General features: G+C 50.2%; 1 protein-coding gene across 2 annotated transcripts; it reads right to left on the bottom strand.

Moving 5' to 3' along the window:
* Positions 1 to 346: 346 nt before the first annotated feature.
* Positions 347 to 10,838, bottom strand: ARMC5 (armadillo repeat containing 5). 2 transcript variants are annotated; one of them, XM_079951018.1, is made up of 6 exons: positions 10,308 to 10,838; positions 8,492 to 8,599; positions 5,986 to 6,823; positions 3,837 to 5,119; positions 2,604 to 2,736; positions 347 to 2,154 (listed from the first exon to the last, which is right to left on the bottom strand). In XM_079951018.1, the coding sequence occupies exons 1-6, from the start codon at positions 10,645 to 10,647 to the stop codon at positions 1,362 to 1,364; spliced, it is 3,495 nt and encodes a 1,164-aa protein (XP_079807144.1). In that variant the 5' UTR covers positions 10,648 to 10,838; the 3' UTR covers positions 347 to 1,361. The 2 variants fall into 2 exon arrangements, with proteins under 2 accessions (XP_079807144.1, XP_079807145.1); XM_079951019.1 differs by lacking the exon at positions 10,308 to 10,838 and adding an exon at positions 9,623 to 9,827.
* Positions 10,839 to 18,653: the final 7,815 nt, after the last annotated feature.

The raw sequence follows: 18,653 nt of genomic DNA, 5'->3' as shown, positions 1-18,653 counted from the left end.
CACAATTCAATTCAGTGATTGGCATCACAGGGCATGCAAGTGTAAATCCAAAATCCCACCCCCAAGAGCTTGCTCAATGGCCAAAGACCTCAATTGTGCAGACCAGACACATTTCATCCCTTGTTCCTAAGAATCTCCCATTGGATGACACTGAAAAATCCCTCCCACCCATTAAGAGTGAGCGGGGTTAATGGTGAGAGACTCGTTGTGGGGTTCTGGAACAACTGGTTCGTTTGCAGAAGGCTGGCTCAAAACTGGGTCGCAGCCAATTTTGCAGCAACAAGGGTTGGTCACCTCCCATTTGTTCACTCACAGAAATAAGCTGAGGCCAGGTAGACGCTCCGAGTACCTCTTTGATGTCTGTATTTCTCTATGTACAATAGCTTATATGCAATATAGTTCCATCTATACAAATGGGCCAGACTCCTCTCAGTGCTTCCACGTGTCCTGGAGAGAAGCACCTTGATATCCTGCAAATTCCTTCCACTACTTGGCGGCGTCAATGCTTTTGATGCCCCCCAACCCCCATCTCTGTGAGATGGCTCACCTTTCTTCAGTTATACATTCATGCCCTTTTAACATCTCCTCCCAAGACTAGGATCAATTCCAGGAGCAGCTGCCATCAGAATGGCACTCTCAGAAATGTTGTATTTTTCAATCTGGGGTCCCTTCCTGATACACTATCAGAAAGGGATCCTGCCCACTTTGAACATGCCGCCATGCCCAAGATCACATTGAGGCTGGCCGTTCTTTGTTTTTTAAGTGCTCTTGACAGAAACCCTCCTTAAAAGGGGCTATTGTTGCGTCCAAGCAGAATCTGACACCTGGTTACTCCACCTTTCATCTTAATCAGGTATGGAGAACCTCTGGCAACCCTCATGTCGCTAAACTACAATGCCCACCATCCCTCAGCAAGTGTGGTTAGAGGCCAAGGATGATGGGAGTTGTAGTTCAGCAACATCTGGAGGGCCAAAAGTTCCCCACATCTGATTTAAATCCTCCCCCATGCCTTTTGGGTGGCAGCGTTTCCCCGGCCCTCTTCCTCCCTCCCTCCCTCCATTCTTTTCCACCCTCATGCAGTCACCTCCACCAACCTTACGCACACAACCGCTCTATCAAGTGGGGCGGTCACTGCCACATCACTGCCCCACACGCTTCCCCACTCCAGAGGTTGACCCTTTGACCGCTGTGAGGCCATTCTTTTGAGTCTCGCCCTATTTATTCTCCTAGCACTCCTTCTGTCATCATACTTGGGTTTCCACTATAAAGCCAATATTTCAGTTATGTGTGTGCATGTGTGCGTGAGAGAGAGAAGGGGGGGGGGGTGGAACAGGGCAGGAGGAGACAGAGCTGTAAATCCTTCAGCCCAGCTGGACCTCAGCACCAGAGCCCCACGGGGACTCCATCACCACCCTGAGCAGCTCCTCAGCCAACCTGCTAGGATTCCCAACGGATTGGAGAAGCTTGGCCAACACCGTGGCTTGGCAGGTAGGCCTTGCCATGTCCTGGAGAATGTAAGCAGCACATTTCCGAAGCAAGCGGGGCCGGTTCTGCCGTTCAGCCAAGCAGTACACCTGGCCTAGAGTCTCGGGGCGCAGGAAGTCCCGGCACACGGCGTCATCAACCAGGGACTGGAGCTCAGGGAGGAGATACTGCTCGGCAACCGTGAGGATTTCTTCGGCTAAAGCGAAGGGGACTGAAACCCCCAGCACCGAGCAGGGTTTGCCGCGGCAGCCATGGAGGAAGTGCGCGAGAGCCAGGAAGGGCTCGGGAGACACACCGCCCAGCCTCACGGTGGTGTGGCACGACTCTGCAAACCCTGTGCTCAGCATGGCACAGAAGACCTCGGAGGCTTCGCTGATGACCTGGCGCACGGTGGGCACCCGGGTGCCAGAGTCCAGCTGGAAATACAAGTCGGCCTTGCCTTCGTCCATGAAGCGGCAATAAGAGCAGGGGGGCGGGGAGTCCAGGCGCGGCCTCTTGGAGGCAGGAGGGGACGGCGAGGGAAGACTTGTGGCTTGGGAGCCCAGGAGGAGGGAGAGGGAATCCAAGGCGTAGAAAACAAGGCAGGGATCGGGGTCCCGCACCAGGGCACCTAATAGGAGACGCAGGCCAGAGTGGTCCAGCAGAAGTTTCCGGCAAAGGGAATCCTTCCTATGGGAGAAAAAGAGAAAACCGCTTTGTATCCTCAGTACCTTTCGTTAGATCCCATCTCTCCCCTTCTATTAGCTGAAAAATGAGAATTGTAAAATATCAGACCCCCAACATTAACACACACTTTCCTCCTTCCTCAGTCTCCACACTTTTCGCTTCTTTCAAAAATAAATCTCTCATACACTCTTTTGAGTGCCTTGTGGTTCATGTGGTGAGGAGTAATATACTTCCCCCCCCCCCATAGTTTCACTGTCCACACCCCCAAATCTCTGAATCTGGGGCTAAATAAAACCCTGAGGTCACTCCGTCCCAGCCCGGTGGCTGCTCCTCATTCAAGATGGCCGCCACCATTTTGGTAGCCACATGAGGAAACTGCAACCATGTGAGGAAATAAATCCTTTTTATCCCCTTCTCTTCATACCAGTTTGACAGAGCAATGTCAGACTTACCTGCAGATAAGCGGAAGGGCGAGTGCACAGGCCACCTGATCAGATTCGGAGCCTGACAGCAACATGTGGGTGAGAACACCCACCCCATAAGGGGACTCCGCTTGCACACAAAGGTTCATCAGCAGCGCCTCTCCTGGTGAGAAGGGGAAGAATGGGTCAGAAATGCGTTCAACAAACAGCGCCTCCGTTTGATGCGGCATCTGCATCAACTCTGAAGGGAGCCAGCCCACTTTTTGGCATCTGCCCTGCCCCCAACTGCCCAGTCAGCCTTTTCTGTATCGCAAGAGCTGCGGTCCCCCCACAATTTATTTCATGCTCCATTTTATGTCTGCAAAACATGTGGGAAGCAAAAAGGCTCTCTCTGATCTGAAGCCTCAACCCCAGCCTACGTCAGCTGGGGTGAGGTGGAGGGGACTTCAATTACTCAGCGGTGAGGGGAAAAGTGGTTTCATACACTACCATAAGGGCTTGCTTTAAGGTCGCTTTACACGTTCCAACACTGAAAACCACTTCAGAGGCAAAGGCTTACTGAGCATCAGCTAACAGCATGGCCTGTGGCAAAGAGTGACTAGGAACCACAGTATCCCAACAAACCAACTGGCTTTCCAATGAGCCAAAGACCCACTAAAGTGAGACACCACAGCATCTTCAGCATGAGAGTACCCGGTTCCTCTTTAATATGAGGAACCACTCAAAAAAATAAACTATGCAGGCTTGAATTCCAATATCCTAGAACAGAGGTTCTCAAATCATCCTCAGTAGACCACCTTTTTGGTGGTCTCCTTTTGGGTGCTCCACAGAAAGGTTGTGGAATATCAATACATTGCCCTCAACTCCCAATCCCTGAGGTAGCTCAGTTGGTGGAGCATGAGACTCTCAGGGTTATGGGTTTGAGCTCCATGTTGAGCAAAAAGATCCTTGCACTGCAGGGGCTAGGACTAGAAGACCCTTGTGGTCCCTTCAAACTCTACAATTATATGGTTTATTTTTCTGATGAGCCAAGCTAGACTTCCCTGAACTCTGTTCAAAAGCTCCCAACACATCCATTGCATTAGAAAGGCACTATCAAACGCCAACTGTAATGAGAGTTGTGCATGTGGTACAGGACCAAAAAAAAGGGGGGGGGGTTATTAAGTGGCCTTTTGAGATCTCCAGAAATTTTTAATTTACTAGTGGGGGGAAAGTTTAAGAACCGCTACGCTGGAATGCAGAGATAACAGAAAATCCACACACCAAGTTCCTTGAACCTCCTAGCGTCGTGCTCCCCAGCATCCAGGCTTCTTGGCTCCGCCTCTTCCCCCTCTTCCTCAGCAGTAACAGCCGCCGCCACCTGCTCAGGCGACACGCCAAGGATCAGCCAGGCATGGATGAGCGAAGCGCCGTAGGAACGCACAAAGGCCTCCAGGCAAGTGGGATTGCAGGTGAGGCGATGCAGCAGCCGGAGGCAGCGAGAGGAGGGGACGGGGCTTCTCGTGACGTAGCGCAGCAGCCCTTGCAAGGTGGCCGGTGTCACCAAGCTGCGGCTGGGATCCTCAGCCTGGGAAAAGCGGGAAAGGAGCAGCAGGACAGGGGCCTCGGGGGCATGGAGCTCTCTGTCGCCCCCGTGTGGAGAGAGGGAGAGCGGCAGGGCTAGGGAGAGCAGTGGGGACGGAGTCTCGCCAGCAGGACGTGATGCTTGAGGAGGTGGTGCCTGCTCAGACGTTGACCGGAACTTGGCACGGCGTTTCCAGCAGGACGTAGGTGTCCTGTGCTCATCGGGAGAACTTGAGAGGCTCTGAATGCTCAGCTTTGGGGTGACCAGATAGGCCTCCTCGCTGGCTGGCGATTTGGCAATGGGCCTGGGGGACAGTTGGCTTTGGTCACTCTTGCTCGGAATCAACGCCATGGCAGCCAAGTGCGAGTTACTGGTCCCAGGCTCATTTTGGTCCGTTTTCAAAGCAGCCCAGGTCGACTGTTCCATATCTTCACCTGGTTTCGATGGATTCGTCAGCACTGAATCTGCGGCTGCCCCTGAAGACAATGAACAGGGCAGCTTCAACACGTCCTGTCCAGGGAGTCCTTTCTTTGGACTGGCTAGATCTTCCTCTTCTGATTTCATCAGCAGTCCCTTCTGCTGCTTACTCGTCTCAACCATTTCCAGCTCCTTGATCTCCTCTGACTCTGGCACCTCCAAACAGAGACTTCCAGGTTTGTCGAACACAGGCGATGCCACCGGGCACAGGCTCTGCTGTGGATATGCTCCATCTCCCTCCGCTGGGTTTAAGGTCTCAGTAGAACTTGGCTGACATGCAAGGGGCAAATCCAGTAATGGAGAGTTTAAGAAATCAGGGGATTCGGCCCGGGACTGGGTTTTTACTCCAGATACGGCATGGCAGGGCCCATGGGGTTCATCTTGCAGCTCTTGGTTGGGGCTGACACATCCTTGGACATCCAGTTCAGAAAGGGTGGTGTCGGGGGACCACTGTGGAGAAAGGTCCCCTGGGCTGGCAATGTAGCCTTCAGAAAGAAGCCAGGATCTGCAGAGTGGATAGAAGGAAATGCACAGATATAAGTACAAAGGAGATTGTAGAGTTTGGGGTGGGCAGTGGGGAGGGAATCACATGACCATGTGGCATGTGGTTGGTAGCCATTAGCGGGTGCGAAGTGTTGGAGAAGAGTGCATGTATCAGCTTCTAGCCCACAGCAAACGGACTACAGGCATCTGTTGTTGTGTGCATGACTCCGCTTTTGGCAGCCAGCTGCAAAATACTGCAAGCATCTGCATGTACAGCTGTGCAGTGGCACATGCTTGCCAGAGCCTTGAATCGAACACCGCAGGCTCCCGCTACTGCTACCACACGGCCAAACGATGTCATCAATAGGACATGGAAGCAAAATACAAAGAACATCTGGTGGCAGCAACCACAGCCACCCTCAGTAGCACAACAATCCCGGGGAACAAAGCAAGCACAGGACACAGAACCCTAAGAAACTCTAGCCCAATTTAAAAGCAAAACTATTGTTTAGTTTTCCAACCTGTGTTTCCAGCGAAGAAAAGTTTGAAAACAAGCTAAAAGTGATTCCGCAGAGCTGGAAATGGTTGGAGTAGGGCAACATCCCTGTCCAGCTCCTTTGACCCCTAACAGTCCACTAGCCCCCAATCTTGACACCTTTGCTTCTTTCCATTTTCCACGGCCTGGATAAAAATTTAGAAAAAGCTACACATTTAGATGTGACTAATTTGCACAAGACATTCCAAATAGGGTTTGTTTTGCTTTGCTGGTACAGAACTGGCGTGTTCTGGGTATATACTTCGCTCACCATAAAAAGCCCTTTTTTTGAAAGGAAATCACCTCTTTCAGCCCTTGCATAAAACAACCCCCTAGCTCAAGACATTATTTACCTGAGGCTCTGAAAGCTGGAAGACTCTGCTCCAGGCGTGGCCTGCTCCCCACGACGCCCCTCTGCAGGTAGGTCAAAAGAAGCTGCATCCCTCTCATCTACCAGGTCGTCGTCCTCCTCTTCCTCTTCCTCCTTCCGGCCTCTCCATTGGCCCAGCGCTGCCAGCCTCCCAACCAGCAAAGGCACAAGCCCTCCAGCCTGCAGCACCTCCAGGGCCTCCTCGTCATAGAAAAAGGCCACAAAGGCCACCACCACGCGATCGTGGGAGGAGCTGTGGCCCTGGTCCCGTAGCAGGGACAGCAGCAGCTCCAGCCCCCCGGCTTCTCGGACCCGGCTTCTATTGATTGCCTCTCGGCACAGCAGGCACAAAGCTTTCACCAGAGGATGGAGGGCCATGCCAGGTGCCCCGGCCCTCTGGCGTTGCCGGATCTCCCCCACTAGCACCTCCACTCCGCCAGCGTTGCCCACAGCTGGCCTCAGCATGCCCTGCAGACAGAGGTTGGACAGGGCCACGAGAGCAGTCTCCCGCACCGCCCGCTTCTCGTGGCTAGTCAAGGCCACGAGGGTTGCCACGCCGCCCGCCAAGCTGAGCTGCTGCGCGCAGTCGCGGCTGCAACCCTTCGTCAGCTCCAGGAGGGTGCGCACGGCAGCTGCAACAACGGCGGCGTCATCCAAGGAGGAAGCCAAGCGCTCGGCAATGGAGCGCACCACCCCCTGCTGGACCAGCACAAGGCGATGCGCAGGCGTGTCAGCCAGGTAGCGCACTGCCCTGATCACACTCTGCAAGCACTCTCTGTCCTGGGAGGTGGTGAGGACCTGCACCAGCGGGGGCACTGCTCCTGTAATGGGATATTTTTTTGGGGTGGCGGGGTGGGGGAGAGAATGGAAGAAAAAGAAAGGGAAGTTATAGAGTCTCATATATTACAATTTCTCTACAGTTTGCCAGCAAACATCCAAGCCTCTCCAACTGGCCTGCCAAGTCTCAGCACCATCTCTCTCCACAGCCACCCCCATCTTTTTCTGCTACTCTCAGCAGCTGCTGCAATGAAGTTGCTGGGAGCAGCAGATGCAGAGGACCTTAAAGGGCAGTAGCCACTTCCCAGGCAATTTTATCAAGGTAATATGCCACACCCTTCCAGGCTACTAGAAAAACACATGGGTGATTTTTTAGCAGAGATGGGTGTCCACCTTACCCCCAGCTCCGCAGAAGGGAGCAAGAAGAAAAGGATTTTGTGGCCACATCCCTTTCTTTTGAGAGGGCTGCCACAGATTCCAAAGCAACTCCTCCATTTGCATCTAAGTTTTAGAAGTTTATATGAACATCTGCACTTGAATCCAAACACAAAGTTATGCGGAAATTTCACCCAAATCACGGCAAAATTCCCACCCCTCCTCTGTTCTCTGTCCCAGATAAATGAGGGTGGGGAGAGAGATACATAAAAGGTAAAGGTAAAGGTACCCCTGCCCGTATGGGCCAGTCTTGACAGACTCTGGGGTTGTGCGCCCATCTCACTTAAGAGGCCAGGGGCCAGCGCTGTCCGGAGACACTTCCGGGTCACGTGGCCAGCGTGACATCGCTGCTCTGGCGAGCCAGAGCCGCACACGGAAACGCCGTTTACCTTCCCGCTGGTAAGCGGTCCCTATTTATCTACTTGCACCTGGAGGTGCTTTCGAACTGCTAGGTTGGCAGGCGCTGGGACCGAGCAGCGGGAGCACACCCCGCCGCAGGGATTCGAACCGCCGACCTTTCGATCGGCAAGTCCTAGGCGCTGAGGCTTTAACCCACAGCGCCACCTGCGTCCCAGATAAATGAGGGTGGGGAGAGAGATACATAGAGAGAAGTAAACAAGTCTCCAACACAAAATACATTCCCCCACCAACTTTACCTAGGCTAAAAGAGAAAACTGCTAGCATGTTACCTAATTTAACACACAACCTGTTTGTAGTTTATCCGTAAGTGACCAAATGTTCCACACAGATCCCCTATTCATTCTGGAATCCCAGTGCATTCTATCTGAGAATTTTGTAATACATGAAGACTAAATATTTTCAATAATGAGAACAAAGCTTCATGTTTATATAGTGCATTTCAAGGGCTCAGAGTACTTCACAGACATTATTGCTGTAATCTTTACAACAGCTCAGTAAGGCAGGCCAGCATGATCCTGGTATTGCAGAGCGGGTGGCAAGAGTGAGAGTGCAGAAGTTTGCCTGAGGCCACCAAGTGAGGCTATAACTGGGGTAAAACTGGGCTATTCCAACTCATATTCTTAGCTCTCTCCTCCGCTATGCTAGTTTTCACCAGGAAGCGTCTGGTTATTAAGCATATGGAGGCAATGAGTAATATATAAACTCATGTCAGTCTAACATGTGGAAATGAGGAGCACCTCATTATGGAGGTGTTGCAAAGGGGCAGGAAGTCATAACATATGGACTGGCCCCCCACCCAGCCCCTCATGAACAAACCTGCCCTCCATCCCTACCCAGTGCACCATCCCACTTCCAACCTGCTTCGTGAATGGCCTGGCAGTTTTCTGTGTCTACAGCCAAGTTGCCGAGGGCTCGTGCCGTCCGATTCTGGATGCTTTCTGCAGCAAGCGATCTCAGGATAGTAACTATAAATCCACAGATTGTGGGGGGGGGGGGGAGCAGGAAGGAAGAGAGATGGAGAATAATGTAGCTGTAAAACCACAAACAACTTTCAGGGGAGTAGCTGTGGTAGTCTGTTCCAGTGAAAAGCAACGAGTCTCATGGCACTTTAAAGGCCAGCAGATTTAGCTCTCTTTCCTTTTTTTTTTTAAAAAAAGTTGGGTAACAACAGCTGTTTAAAGAGGGTAGCATTTTCTGCCTGATTCTACCCCCACCCCTTCCATGTAATGCAGGCCTTAAGCCCTCAACCAGGAATTATCACATTTCTGCACTCTATATACTGCAGTGCTTCCTCTACGCTGTATAGTGCTAAAGATTTATGAAAAGGTGTGGTCTCTCTTGACAACCAGTGTAAACATTGCTTTCCAAATACACAAACACATGAGGTCTTGCTACTGCGAGGGGCACCTCAATATAATCCCAAATCCCCAAGAGCGTTGCTAGTTTCTCCTAGAAGGAAAAACCCAACCACTTCTAGTTTGTATGTGTTCACTCATCTTAAAACCGCCCCACAACCTATGAAGGAACCAAACGGGATAGAAGCTCAAAAGGAAAACACTGAACTTAATTTGCATTGGTTTAAGACAGCAGTTTTGCACCGTCCTCCATCGATGGAAAGACTGAGGCTTTGGCGTTTACACGTTTAACAGCCAGGTGGCGCTGCCAGCTGCAAAAAGCAAATTACAAGTCCCTGCGCATCCTCAATCAACTTCCCTTAAAGGCTTAGGCATCTCCTCCCACCGCAGCATTCAAAGGGTCACAAGTCCAACTTGAGTAGCTCAGGATGCCAAGATGTGTGCGCATGTCCCAGGCCAATGCCTTTATTCTTATTACATTTATATCCCACCTTTCTTCCAAGGAGCTCAAGATGGCATGCATGGCTGTCCCCCCGCCCCATTTTATTCTCACAACAAGCCTGTGAGGCAGAGAGTGACAGGCCCAAGTTATTTTATTTATGTATGTATTCAGTTTGTATACCCTTCACCCACAGATCTCAGGGCGGTTCATCCAATGAGATTTGTGGCTGAGCAGGGATCTGAACCCTGGCATTCCAGGTCCTATTCTGACACCCAATATCAGTCGGGCGTAGAGGTTAACTAAGGGCGACAGCTCATCACCCTTAGAACTGCATGTATGGCTTCAATCCTCCCTAGCCCCACAGGGTAAAGCCTAACATTAGCTATGACTCCTGTGTTGGACTGGATAGCCCTTCCAACAGTTCTGCGACTCTGTGATTTCTCCTTGCCAACACTTAATGCCCTTTAAGCACGAGATTTTTTTAAAAAAACAAAACAAAACAACATAAGGAAATCTGAGCTACATCATCTTATTTAAGGAGATGGGTATCACACATGACAGCCCAAAGTAAAGGTATTGGACAAGGCAGACAGGCCCAGAAAGTGAGCCAAAGCAGCGATTATTCCACGCGAGGATCCAATAATCCTTACAAACACTGGGGGCGGGACCCCAACCTTTGACAAGTCAAGGGGGCCTTGGCAACACAGGCACCCAGGCAATTGGGGGGGGGGCTGGAGGGTTGACTTGGGGGTCTTAGGATCCCACCTGGCGCCCACCCAAAGGTTGTGGGGGGGACCAAGACTGCCCTGCCGAGCTCCCCCTTACCCCCAAGGGGGTACCTGGTCCTCCCCATAAGTGGGACCCCCCCCCACTTACCGAGGGGCGGGATCCCGCCCAGCTCGCGCACCTGGGTGCGGCTGGCGCCCTCGGTGCAGCAGTTGCCCAGGATGCTGAGGGCGAGGTCCAGGGTGCGTCGCGGCCGAGGGGCGCCGGCCAGGACCCCCAGGAGAGGCGCCAGGCCCCCTCGGCTCCGGAAGCGGGCGATGCCCCCGGCCTCCTTGATGTGCTGCGTCCTGAGGGCCAGCAGGGCCCGGCCGAGGCCCGGCTCGGCGCCCTTCTGCAGCTGGGCCAAGCAGTAGCCCAGGGAGCCCCCCGGGGAGGTGGCCCCGACCCCGGCGCCCCGGGGAGCAGCAGCAGGAGGAGGGGGAGCCGCCATCTTGGGAGAAGCCCCTGCCAAGGCCGGGCGGGGGAGGGGCGGCGGAGACCTTAGAGCGGCCGGACCCCTCGGCTCTGCGGGAACTGTAGTTCGCTCCCCATGAGGACAAAGGTGCGCGGGGGGGGGGGGTGCGAAGACTATAGGTCCCGAGATATAGCCCGAATCCCCCTCCCGGGCCAAGGGAGGCGCGTTGCGTGACGGGAGTTGTAGTCCCTTTCCCACCTCCTGGCTATAGACGTTATAGGGAAACGTCGGGAGGAAAGACTGCAACTCCCAGAAGGCAACGCGCCACCAAATGGTTCACTCGAGGAGAATGGAGCAAGGCACGACGGGAAAGTATCCCGGACTGCGCCGCGCGTCGTTTTTGGCGTTCGCAGCCGTCAGTTTTTCCTGTTTTCCTTGGGGAGAAATACGCGAAAGTTGGGTTTTGATTCGTCGTTACGGGCTTCAGATATAATAAAGTGTTATCTTAAATGCTTGCATAGGAGCACCGTGGCTTTTGCTCGTTCGATTTAAGTTTCAAAGTGTGGTGATGAAACATTGCATCAGCTAAGTAGTTAATGGCTTACACACTTAAGACGGAAAGTCAAAGGCGAGGGTTTTTTTAAAAAAAAAAACACCGTCCCGGGAATTGTGTACAGTAGTCTAAATTTAGACAGGGAAAGAGAAGACAACAAAGGGAGAGGAAAGTCGCAGAATAAAGTTTCGCTCTGGTCACGGGGCTTTACTTAATCTGATTGCTTCGATATTTACCGGTATATTCAGGGTTAGCCTTTCCAAGGTGACATATTATATATTAAAAGAACAATTACAATCATGTTACAATTTTTTATTTCTTAAATTTATATCCCACCTTACAAAGGAAAATAAAAAGTTATAACCGGAAAATCCTCACACATATAACAATATGATAGTGGCAACAAATTAAAATAGCAGCAGAATCAAGCAATGCAGTGACCCCCCAAAAGGAGCAAATGTGTATATATGAGTGTTGGCATCCATCTGTCTTGGGAGACAATGGAAGAGCGCGCAATCAAGGGTAAAGTCAAACCCAAACTGCTGGAGAATTCCAGCGCCTGCTCTGGCTGTCGAGATCAATGAGGGAGAGACATGCTTTATTGCAGCTGTGGCAGATGAAGGCATCCAGTATAACTGATGCAGGTGCACCATGCCATTTCTTCTTTGCTCCTCCGGTGGTCATTTCTCCTCTGGTTACTGATGTGACTATACAACTTGTCTGTCTCCAGGGATTCCCATACAGTGGGGTTAATGTTGCCAGACTTCATGTCACTCTTGCAGACATCTTTGTAATGCAGAGTTGGCTGGTCAACAGGCCTGGTGCTGAGGCCAGCTCATCCTTGGAGATCCTGCCATCTTTCATACTATGCACATGACCAAGCCAGTGTAGACGTCACTGAGACAGAAGTGTGAACAAGCTGGGAATGTGAGCTTGAAAGAGCACGTCTTTCTTTGTTTGAGACCCTGTCCTGCCATATGATGCCCAAAATCTTCCTGACACAACGCATATGGAAGGCACTGAGGCGTCTCTCCTGGCCGCTGTAAGTTGCCCACAACCAACTCAACATGCAAGCTTGGTAGATCTTCATCTTGGTATTGATCATTCTCCCAAACCCTTTTGAAGAGGCGAGCCATTGCCATAGCCACCTTGCCAATTAGCTTGTCCAGCTCAGCATCAATGGAAAAGTTGCTGGTTATGGTGGAGTCCAGGTAGACAAAATTGTCTATCATCTCAAGCACATGGTCACCACCACTGATGCATGGAGTGCTGGCGACATCCTGACCCAATATGGTCTGAAAGGCTGATGGTGAGGCCTTTCCCCACAGAGGAAAGTGTCTCTAGTGTCCTAGCTATTGTGTCCTTGAGTCTAATACCTCCTGAGGGTGGATTCACAAGCATGGCCTCAGAGGTCAATATTAACCTTGGATCCAAATAAGTGGGCATAGGATTGCAGCCCCTGTAACCTGATTTCCAGTCGGCCATGCCAGTCCATCTACAGTATAGGACAAATGTTTGCCTAAAAGCGAAGCCTCAGAGGATCAACCCCCCCCTACTAATAATTAAACCTCACAGCCCTGCTCAGTGTACTGTGAGAGGCAGCTAAATCCAAGAGAAGATGCTTGAAGCCCAAAGACAGGCTCTCCTTGGTGGAAGAGGACAAACCCTTTGAAGGGATCAGCCGCGGTTCACTAGGCTATGTGGTGGAGAACTGGCCTCAGCTGGACTTGGAAGCCTCTTCACCTTCCTGGCAGTAGAGATGGAGGACACTTGGGGGAGCTTGTAAACAGAGTGCTGATGACTGTAAACTTAAACCTATACCGGCAACCACTAATGTCATTTGGGGTAGAAAGTTTATTGGGAGTGGGGTGTGGGGACCGTCCGTCCCTAAGAGAAAACAAGCCACACAAAGAGCACATTTTCAAAACAAAGCAACACGGATCGGATGAGCCTACTGATCTAGTCACTTTTATCGATTGGACAATCTGAACAAGTGTTGGCTAAACATCAAAGATGGACAGAGCCAAGGGGCGCTATTTTTCAACCTTCAACCCTCCACCTCTGGGGCCTGGTTCAGACAAAAGTACATGGTGAAGGAACATAATCATGGCCACCCCACTCAACAGGCACGGTTGTCTCTTGCCACACGTTTCAGGGGTGAAATGTCTTTTCAGATCATATCTGCACACAGATATGTTTTCATTAATGTACATAGAATCTGGGAAAGAATGGTTCAGCCTGAAACTACATTCAGTGGATTTTTTTTATGAGCATCACCCGCCTGTGTAAAATTATGTCCATGTGTCATGTCTGTGATAAGTAAGCATGGTCCTGTTTCTTCACTGTCTGTTCCTTCAGTGTTTATTCAGACTCGGCCTGTGCGTCATGAAAAAATGAGCTAGGCAGCATGCAACATTTTGGTGTTTGTACTTCAGATGTGGCAACATCTAGCGTTGTAGTGGTCCGAGCCTGAGTACGTGTTCCATTGACATTAATCATAATGTCAAAAGTAGCCTTACGTAACTCAGACCCTGTATACAAAATACATTTAAAGCACTATGAAAGCATTCTAAACAGCATGACTTCCCCCAAAGAATTATGGGAACTTTAGTTCATTAAGGGTGCCAAAAGTTGTTAGGAAACGCCCCATTCCTCTCACAGAGCTACAATTCCCAGAATTCTAGGGGGAAGGGGATTGATTGTTAAACCATTCTGGGAACTGTCGGTTTGTGAGGGGATCAGGGGGTCTCCTAACAACTCTCAGCAGCCTTGACAAACTACAGTTCCCAGGAGAAGCCATTTTTCCAGGTGCCTCCTCAGTCTTGGGGCAGGTATTGCAGGAGCTGCAGGCTGTCTTTCTCTATTATTTATCGCTCCCCTGGTGTGCTAACCTTTCATTCTGAGAATTTTGTCCAGGATGCTGGACTAGGTAGGCCATAGGCCTGATCCAGCAGCTCTTCTTAAGTTCTCATCAAAATGAAGTAAGAAGTAAGAGCTTTGCTGGATCAGACCAAAGGCCTACCTAGTCCAGCTTCCTGTTCTCACAGTATTCAAACACATCCTGCCTCAGACAGCGGAGTTTGAAACATAGCCATCATGGCTGGCTGTCACTGATAGCCGTTTCCTCCATGAATATTTCTAATCTTTTAAAGCCACCCAAGTTTGTAGCCATTGCTAATCTTGTGGAAGTGAATTCCACAGATTAACTACATTGTGTGAAGATGTAATTTTTAAAAATGTACCGTATTTTCCCATGTATAACACACCCCCGTGTATAAGACGAGCCCTATTTTTTTGGACCACAACAAAAAATTGGGAGGGGGGAATTGCCCAAAGATGTTGTTGAGTTTTGGGGGAAGGAGCCACCGCCGCCAATTGCTCTATAGCCTGCCCGCCAATGCAAATCACACACATCGCTGCAGCCATCAATCGTCTGCACACTCACCGCCAAAAGCACACCTGCACACCCGATGAAACCACAGCCGAATGCACGCATACAAGCCTTGCCGCTGCCCAATTGCCACAGCTACAGCCAATCATCAGCAGGCCTCGCCACGGCAACCAATCACACACCTGCTGGCTGCTGCCACCAATTGTCCACCCCCCCCCCCCTTCTATCCATGTATAAGACGACCTGCATTTTTTGCCTATTATTTCTAAGGGAAAAAAAACATCTTATACACAGAAAAATACGGTATGTGCCCAAGGTGGGTCTTGAACCCATGACCTTGAGACTTACGCTGTGAACACACCATACATTTAAATAACACCTCCCTAAGATTCCTGGAACTGTAGTTTGCACATCACAGAGCTACAATTCCCAGCACTCTTAACCAACTACAGTTCCCAGGATTCAGTGGGGAGGGACATGCTTTAAACATATTATGTGCAGGCGGTCTAAGAGTCTCATGCTCTACTAACTGAGCCAATTGGATGTGTAGCCCAACCACAATCTAACATTTATTTTATCGAAAGGTAACTGGCTTGTCTTCTCAGAAGCTTGAGGCGGTGTAGACGGAGCTATCCCATTTTTATCTTCACAGTTACCCTGTGAGGTAGCTTCCTAGTTGAGAGAAGTTGCCCAAGGCCACAAAGTGACCTTCATGTGTTGGGACAGCATTATCTTCCACTCCATCTCTCACAGCCTGGCTCACACTTGGTGTCAATGGCAGCAGGGACAGGAGGGCAGGAAGTATCCAATATGGTTAGTAGGGTAGGGCTGACTGGTATAAAATCAAGCCTTTTTATACCATAATATCTGCTGTTCTAAAAAGTCCTGAAATCATAAACTCATCACACCACATTCCACCTTTTTGGTTTATTAGGCGTGATGAGTCCTCAGAATGGAAGGGAGGACACTCGTAAAAAAACTAAAAAAAAAAATCTGGTTGCTTCGGGGTGAACTCTGGCATAGGCGTTGTTGGCACCCCGGGACCGAGGGTGGTTTGGAGAGCAGAGAGCTGCTTGTAAGCAGGTTGCTGATTAGGAAAACCAGGCCACAACAAGCTCCTTATATCTTGCCCAAATCGTCGCTACCTGTCTTTGTTTCCTCATCAGATGAAACTCCGGCCTGGCAGGCGGAAGGATGATGCAAGAGATTGCCACCTCCAAGTTGCCGCACGCAAAACAACTCACTCAGCGGCCTCTCTGCCTCAGGGCTCTTGGATTGACTCACAACAACAAGAGGGGAGGGAAGCTTGGGATATTTGGGGGAAACCCTGGGCTCCTCAATTCCCCGTCAGCATTTCTTCCTGACTTCTCAGAGCCAGACATTCAGGTTCCTCCTTGACCTGCTTCCATGAGATCCTATGGTAGCCACCATCAGCTCAGCTGACAGCAAACTGGCATGTGGTTCCTGCTCTCCCAGGACTGCCTCCCACATTATAAAATCTGTGTCACTTTAGGGAAGAATTAGGCCCTGAATTTGCTTGTTTCCCTTTCCCTCCTCATGCCTTTTTCCTTTTGTATCGGAAGGTCGGCAGGGTGAGCTCTGTCCCAGCTCCTGCCAACCTAGCAGTTTGAAAGTACACCAGTGCACATAGATAAATAGGTACCGCTGCAACAGGAAGGCAAACGGTGTTTCTGTGTGCTCTGGCACTCGTCATGGTCCTCTGTGCGCCAGAAGCAGTTTAGTCATGCTGGCCACATGACCCTGAACGCTATCTGCAAACAAACGCCAGCTCCCTCCGCCTGAAAGCAAGATGGCTGCCGCAACCCCATAGTCACCTTTGACTGGACTTAACTGTCACCTTTGACTGGACTTAACTGTCCAGGGGCCATTTACCTTTTTACCTATCCTGTCTACTGGATGGCAAGCCTATGTTGTATACTAATCTATACAACTAAAAATTGTAAAGTAAAATAAAATAAAATAAAATACTATTATATTGCCTATAAAACTTTGAGAATGGTGGTGGAGGTCACAAATGGACCAGCTAAATGAACCAATAAGGAAACCCTACTGAGAAGTTATATAATGTGACTCAAAATGTCCACCTTGTCCTAGATGCTTATGGGGGTCAGGTGACTTGTATTTCATGCCCCAGGGTAAAAGAACAGTGCTACATTATCTGAAGTCCATTTCCACTCTCTGCTTTCACCATTACTGAGTAATGCCTTACTTCCCGTTTTCTGAGAAGAACCCCGGAGTCCTGGTGTGCCCATCCCATAACCCACAGCACTTTTGACCTCATGCACCAACCCAGAGCCAGTAATCCTGACACACAGCCCAGCTCTCTCCTTCCAAAGAATGTAGAAGTCTTGAACCCACCCACCCCTGAAAAACCAACCTGATCCTCTCTATGGCTTTGCCCAGTGCAACTCAGTCATCTTCTGGAGGTCTCCAGGCACCAACCCCATACCCGTCTAATCTCGATTTCTCCCCTTCTAGCCTTTAGTGGGAATAGAACTCCACTACCCTCGAGTATCCCTTCTCAGCCTCACTTCCTCTATTGCCCCTACAAGGATTAATACCGGGTATTGTTTAGGGTGAGTAGTACGAAGTGGATCAAAGCTGGTCAGTCCACATACCCCGCCCTGCCCCAACCGGTTCTCTTGAAATTTGCAATGAGAAAGAGGTTTGTTGTAATGACAAAACCACATCCCCCAAACGTACCAAAGAGTGTTCTTTGATGGCTAAGTGTGAGTGCCCATACAGTACTCTGGTCAAACGCTTGTCTGATCTTAACATAGAAATCAGTGCCAGATTTAGGGTGCTGTGGGTGGTTCCTCCGCATAGGGTGCTGAGCCGAGGGCCCCCGCCACCACCAGCATCCCTGTAAGATCCGTAAAAAAGCAACTGTACCAAAATGAATTATTTTGAAAATTATATTGGGGAGGTGCAATTTATGTCCTGGCTCAGGGTGCCATATTACCAAAGTTTTCCCCTGAGGGAAATAGCTGCTTTGGAGAGACAGGACTCCTGGTTACCCTCCCCAACAGAGAATTGGGGCCGGGTGTCTGATGGGGTGGAGGAGGAATCAGTATTTTCCAGAGCAGGGCTATGTGCCCCTTGTCTCCCCTTCTAGCCTGGCTGGTTTCTTCTGTCTGAACAGCTGCATCACAGGCAGAAATTATACAGAAACATCTGCGTCCAATGCTAGTTCTCCCCAGAGCAGACCCACTGAAGTTAATAAGCATGACTAATTTAGGCCCATTAATTTCAGTGGGTCTACTCTAAGTAGAACCTAATTAGATATTTTTTTTCTCCTCTGTTCAGCTGAAAAGGCTCCCAGAGAGCAGCTTACAGATCAATCATTACCGGTATTTTCCGAAAGGCTGTTCTTTCCACAAGCTTAAGATATTTTCAAAAATGACAGAAAAGAAAAAGGGAATGGGGAGTAGAGAGGAAGAAACCAAATGTCAGGTGCCATCAGTTCCTATTTTTAAAAAACACATGGCTTGAATTGAAATAGTTCAGATAACCATTAAAGGCATCCCCAAACTCAGTCCCCCAGATGTTTTGGGACTACAGTTCCCATCATCCCTGACCACTGGTCGGTCCTGTTAGCTAGCGATGATGGGAGTTGTAGTCCCAAAACATCTGGAGGGCCGAGTTTGGGGATGGCTGAGATAACCTGATGGAATGGCTGAGGTGAGGGGAAAGAGCAGTCAGAGCATCTGGTCTGTCAGCAGAGCTGATGGAGAAGCCCTGCTTCTATTCTCCCTCTCCCTCTCCTCTGCAACCTGCCAATGTCTTTGACTGTAGAGATAAAGCTGGCAGGAGATGCAGTGATAGAGGGAAGCTTCACCTGCTGAATTTCTGCCTGCCTAATGCCTGTTACAAAAACCATAGCCCTGCTCATGGGAATCTTACCTTTGTGGGAGTGTTTGGGTGGAGGAAAAACTGGCGCAATCCAGACGTTTTGAACTACAACTCGCATCAGCCCTCAACATGCCAACATACATCTGTTGAATTGGAAAGCCTCCGCCTACCCCTGCACCTTAGGCCTCATTCCCCTTAGAATCATAGAATTGTAGAGTTGGAAGG

This window comes from Podarcis cretensis (genome assembly GCF_951804945.1).
Source record: "Podarcis cretensis genome assembly, chromosome: 13".
Classification (NCBI taxonomy): Eukaryota; Metazoa; Chordata; class Lepidosauria; order Squamata; family Lacertidae; genus Podarcis; species Podarcis cretensis.
The sequence above is the reverse complement of the archived record's forward strand: the minus strand, read 5'-3'. Positions and strand labels throughout refer to the sequence as shown.